Source organism: Anneissia japonica, unplaced genomic scaffold (genome assembly GCF_011630105.1).
Source record: "Anneissia japonica isolate Jap-2015-1 unplaced genomic scaffold, ASM1163010v1 scaffold6406_len342834_cov151, whole genome shotgun sequence".
Taxonomy (NCBI): domain Eukaryota; kingdom Metazoa; phylum Echinodermata; class Crinoidea; order Comatulida; family Comatulidae; genus Anneissia; species Anneissia japonica.
In genome coordinates this window covers 275,114-281,257 of record NW_022738763.1, presented here as the reverse complement: position 1 = coordinate 281,257, position 6,144 = coordinate 275,114, and the positions used below count along the sequence as shown (strand labels likewise).

At 34.0% G+C, this 6,144-nt stretch overlaps 1 protein-coding gene across 1 annotated transcript in view; it reads right to left on the bottom strand.

The window, feature by feature from the left end:
- Positions 1-3,043: 3,043 nt before the first annotated feature.
- The window catches only part of LOC117117810, a 25,473-nt gene continuing 22,372 nt past the window's right edge, over positions 3,044-6,144 (bottom strand). Inside the window, exon 13 of the mRNA XM_033262278.1 lies at positions 3,044-3,904. Within this exon, the coding sequence (XP_033118169.1) occupies positions 3,285-3,904 (620 nt within the window). The 3' untranslated portion in view covers positions 3,044-3,284. The remainder of the gene's footprint in view (positions 3,905-6,144) is intronic.

Sequence of the window (6,144 nt, the reverse complement as noted above, 5' to 3'; positions counted from 1 at the left end):
TTAGGGTTAAACAAAATCATTTGGCAGAAAAACATAAGGTGACATGAAATGTTTTTGATACTGAGAGCTATGGATAAGGCCTTTTTTTTGTATTTTGTCATTTTAGCGTTATTTATTAATATTTCAATGGGACCATTTCGGAAACAAGCAGAAATGCTTTAAGGGTTATTCTGAAATTCTCTAATTGTTGGGGTTAACACTTTGTTTACCTGTGAGAATTTCGAAACAAATCGCATCAAATTATAATAATTTCAGATTATAGATAATGAATTCACATATTAATAGGCACTTCTCATAAAAAATTAAAAGTGGGTAAATAATTCCCTGTCCAACATCATCCTTCTGAGTCGAGGCTAAAATAATATTACATAATTGACAGTAAAGAAAAAAACATAAGTGAGCTGAATCATGACTGCCTAATTTTGAGAGCTATAGTAGAAGAAATTAGTATGGACCTGATAATACAAATGGAGTGATCTAATACTATTTTATAAAAACCCTAGTGTCCAGCACATCTCAGTTTCCTCTATACTAGGTGGTTTTAAGCAACAAGAATGTATTATCAATTGCAAGTTACCCGACAGAAACATTGACACTGTAGGGGTCCCAAGTCTTCCTTTAACTCTCAAGCCAAGAGTCTCCAGGAAATCAAAATCACTCCTGCAAACAAGCAAGAATCTCCGTAAATTTATAATTTTGCATGTTTTCACTGCTTTATTATCAATTTTCTAAGGCAGTCAGTGCCGGTGGGTATCACTATGTGTAGCAAAATATAAAGAAATGTATTAAGAAATCTTTAACCAGATCAGTAGTACAGTACAGGGAGGAGGAAAGCCGGCCGGGCCTCCTAAATATAAAAAAAATTGGGGTAGAAATGAAAATTATATTCAAATTTATGTCTGAGAGGGCCATTTCCAGCCATCGAAACGTGTCACAATCATCAATATTTTCTTCAGCTCCAACCATGGTGGGGCTGATGTGGTTCACACTCTCCATCAATGGAAGTCCCTCCCTGCCCCTTCGACCACCGCAGATCTCCCGGAAATAACCTCTTCCAACTTGGAACCATGTATTACAATAGGTGCCCGCTTTTTGTAGGCAGATTTTTTTTTTCAGATTCGGAGAGTTGTTTCAGCTAGGCTTGCCAAACGATATTGTTCCTGCGAAATTGTGCCTGTCGTACCAAGATGCATGAAGGCTGTTATTTCATCATCCTTTGATTTTGTTTAGTTCCAAAAATTAGACAGAAATAGATAGAGCAGAGAACTTTAATTATAAAAATTAAAATGAAATGTGTCTGTTATTACTGTAGGTAAATCCACAATCTACAATTATTATTTAGACCTATGATCAATATCAAGAAATTGTCACCTTTTTTGTTGTGACCCCCAAAATCCGGATTCACAAGTACGAGATGGTTTCTGGTGTGAGATATTCTCATTTTTCAAAACTTCTACATAGGGATAGTAAAAAGTTTTAACCATAGATAAATCTGTTATCATATTTATCTGAATAAACATCGCCTCTAGAGCCTCAACTCCCCACCCAACCAAATGACAGTAAACAAAGCAACATCATTGTCAACAGATTCTATTGATTTTCACTCCAGTAGAATTACATTTTTCCCTTTCATTATGATAGTAATTACGTGTTGTAGTGAAATTTAAGGGCATATATTTTGAGTATATGTGCATCAAATTCACACCAAAAGAAAAAAATAATAATAATAAAAATAAACGTCCCCTCAAAACCATTCTTAACAATGAAAGTCCCTAGGTATATATTCAAATAAATATGGTATGATATGGTATTTACAATTACTCTGATAATCAAGCGGTCTGCTTAACGATTTTGTTTTTGCCGAGACTGGAAAATACCAGAATATTGCAGCTTAAACAAATATATTGATAGGAAACTGCAATGAACAAATAATATGGATATTTACATTGTTTAATAAAAAAAAAAATATCCATGAATACATATGAAATTTGTTTATCAATGTATCAAATTAGTTACAAACATAAGACTCTACAAAATATCTGTATTAGAACCAAGAAAACCAACCAACTTCCTAGAAATATTAAAAATGAAATTCTCACCAATAGAGGGCAGCAGACAATGATGTGTTTAATGCCGAATATCTGCGTTTCTATGCATTTTTTCATATTAGTGTAATGGGAAAAAATATTCAGTGCATGATTTCCTTTCTAATGATACTATGTTTGACCAGATGCGTCCGCCATCATGTTTTCCAAGATGGCGGCCGAAAAAATTGGCACCAACGTTTTTTTTGTTCAGTATAAAATTCTGAGTCGGAAAAACATTGTTGCCATAAATTAACATGAATTGCAAACTCAAGCCTATTTTGCTACATAAGCCCATGTACTATCACCACTCGATAGCTTGACATTGAAAACACAGGGTTTGGCTACCTAAATCATGTTCACCTGCACTAATGGCACCGTTATGTTTTTTATTACCGTGAAAATGGCAGCCATTTTGAAATTCAAGATGGCCGCCATTTATGATTCGTGAGAATATGACCATTAGACAGGTTGACATTGAAAACCTATGGTGTGCTACCAAAATCAAGATGATACCTGCTCTAATAGCACAGTTATTGCTATTTTACTTTCAAACTGGCAGCCATTTTGAAATACAAGATGGCTGCCATTTATTGTTTGTGAGAATATCACCATTGGACAGGTTGACATTGAGAACATAGGGTTTGGTACCAAAATCATGTCGATACCTACTCTAATAACGCAGTTATGGTTACTTTTAGACCATCTCAGAAAAAATGGACCTTTGCATTTTTGGATTAAGCATACCCAAAATATCCGGAAAAAGCAATAAAATTGCTTTGGGCATGCCTATCTCGCAAACCTGTTTTTTTTTACATTAGTTTTCTCACTAAAGTGTGTTGTTCATGACTTTGAAAATTATAAACCAAAAATACATACCACTGCTGCAGAGCTTTCTAATTGCCCTTCATTGTGAAATTCATCCATGATTATTTCCATGTCTTTATACTTTACAAAAATTGGTGGGAACATTTCTAGAAGGTTTTCTTTATTAGTATTTACTTCATCTTCTACTGACTAAGATATTGATAAAAAATTATTAGTATGTGATGTAGTTTGAAATATCATTATAATATGCAAACAAATAAATTATATAATAGTACACACCATATGCAATGAGCTAAGTACTAAGTACATAATCCAATGTTGTGGTCCCATTCAGCCCCAAGGTGTACAGTGGCATTTACTCACAAACAATGTTTACATGAGTAATGGATACACAATAGTTTGTAGATACTTGCATATTGTATGAATAAATCTGGTTGAATACAATAATTTAACAACTGTCATTACCTTATAATCATGTTTACTCCAGACTCTCAGTTTAAGTATGTAGCACCCGTCATTAAACATCCTTCCATACAGTCCTAATTGCAATTCCTTTTTACAGTGAAATAATATTTGAATCTTTCCTGTTAAAAAGAACCTAGAAAAATGGTTTGTTTCTACACAACATTGTCCATCTAGTATAGAAACCTTGGTATTTTGGTCATCACATTCTATTCTCTTCCAATCGTCACAGACGTTTTCATTTACGTATACAGTGAATTCCCAAGACTCCTTGTTGATTGCATTATGTGGAAATGAAAGTTTACAATGTTTGTTAAAGGTGGTGCCCGATGGTCCGCATGACACTATAGGCGATATTCTTGACTCCAGGTTACTAGCAAAAGGCACTTCACATTCATCTGTTGGATTAAGCTGTCCAAGTAATATGTCAACATGTTCACCCTCTGCAATTGCACCAGTCGGTATGTGTAATTTGATCTCCTCAAATTCAAGATCTCCACCAGAAGAGCCCACAACTTTTGCAGTTACATCTGTTAATTAATAGATAATTAAAATAAACATATTGCCTTAATGTACACTTTGTACGTCTTTGGAATACTTTATACAGTATTTTGAGTCATAATTATTGGAAACATCAATCAATCTTAACATAAAAAGATTATCTATAAACAAAATTAACAATGTTAACCCTCAAAATAAAAACATTTAAACTATATCCTGCAGCATATACCCTTTAGTACTGTATTACACACAGACTTACATGGCCTGTGATAAAGTTACTAAGAAATGTTTTATTTTTTAAATTATTTGATGTACGTCTAATTACAGTAAGTCAGTTTATTTTATGTTTGATGAGATGGTAATCTCTATCACAAAACACACATCATACCAACCATGAAGGTTTTTAAATCCTGTCCAAAAGACAGGTACACAGCTAATCATACGCAATAGTATGGGGAGCCGTCGACAACGGCAATTCGGGTTAAGCGCCCAAGTGTTTACTGTAGTCATCACGCTCTGATGAGCACAGAACCACCGTCCACCTGTCTTGTTGCTCAAAGTGCCTATTGATATATAAAATTAACATAGAAGAAACTGTATATTTATGATATTTTCGAAAGGGCATACATCTGACAAACTGTATGGAAATCTTTAATTGAAAAGTCTTTTGCAAGAGCAACCAGATGTTGATGGTGTGCTGAAAATCCAGTGATCTTCACTTCATCAGGATATGTCCCATATTCCTTAATTATCTCCTTCAAATATTTCAATCCAGTTAGTTCAATTGTTTCAAAACATGACTACATTTTCGCTGATTGCAGTAAAAAGTTTTACAGCAAATCACTCAACTCAGTGAACACTTATCAAAGCCCAAAACTTTGGAATAATTTACCAGTAGACTTAAAATCAATTTCATCAAAAAAAAAGTTCAATTAAAACCAAACAATATCTATTAGCTAAATATTAATTTTTAAACATTGCTTCAGTGGTTTTGTATTGGACAGTATTATTGTTTAATTAATAACTAATTATATTTACTTTTCAAACATCAGCCCATCAAAGACAGTGTTTTTAACTTTTATTTTTTATGCTGGGATGGACCCCTTAAATTGTATTAAGAAAAATAATTGTATTGTATTGTTGATATATTATTTTATTATTATAAACACTGGTAGGATTTTTAAAGTATGAGAGTGCACGTTTCGGGCACCTAGAAGTGCATATTATCAAAAGTCCCCACCTAGCACAGACCATGATGGGGCTGAGGTAATGGGACCGTCACGCACCCCTACCACCAAATCCTGTAGACCAGGCTATAACTGAGATAGGTGCCACTTGGAGAGGTAGAAATTCTCATATGGTTTTTCTAGACCAGTTTTTTATGGGGAATCAGAATATGTGAGGTAAAAGGGGTGTAACCTAAAAGGGGCGTAACCTGAGAAACTTTCGCATGAGGGCGCTTTTTCAAAATGGCCGCTAAAATCCAATAAACTACATATATATGGGTAAAATAAGCACAGAAGAGATAGGTTTGACCAACTTTTGAATATGTAATAATAATAGGAGTAAAGTATAACTAGCTAAAGTTATTATTGTGAAGATTCCGGAGGCAATTGAGGGCGCTTTTTAAAATGGCCGCCAAAATTAAATAACAACTTAACAGCAGCTTCAATACCCTAGATTAATTTGTTTAAATTACAAAACCTGAATGTAATAACTGCTGTTGACTTTTTAAACCCAAAATAACATATTTTAGGGGTGTAAGCTAACTCACTTTTGAAAATGTATGTAAAAATGCCCCCTTATATTAGCCCTTTTCTGTTTTGAAGAATGGAAAATATCACCAGAATCTTAAAAAAATCCAGCTTCCTTACAAATATCCCGTTGTTTTCATTATTTCTGTGTGCTATACAAGGTATTTCAGGCAACTACCATAATTTTCATGTATGAAGAAGGCATAAATTCATTTACTACATATTTGTCCTGTAGTGTTTAACTGTGTAGCCCTATGTTGCACAATAATCTTCAGGTATTGCTTTTATCACTGCAATCTGAAAGTCTTCGTATTTATCGTATGAATGTTCAATTCTTGGACTTCCACGGGAATTTCTGCTAACATGGTGGCAACCATGATGTCAGTCATCTTGTCTCTGCAAAACTTTCTATTGAACATGTTACTTGCTTGATTTACACTTTTCTCCTTAACTCCAAGCAGCAGTGAGACATACTCTTGTTCTTCAGACAACTTTTGTGACAGAACATCTAAAAC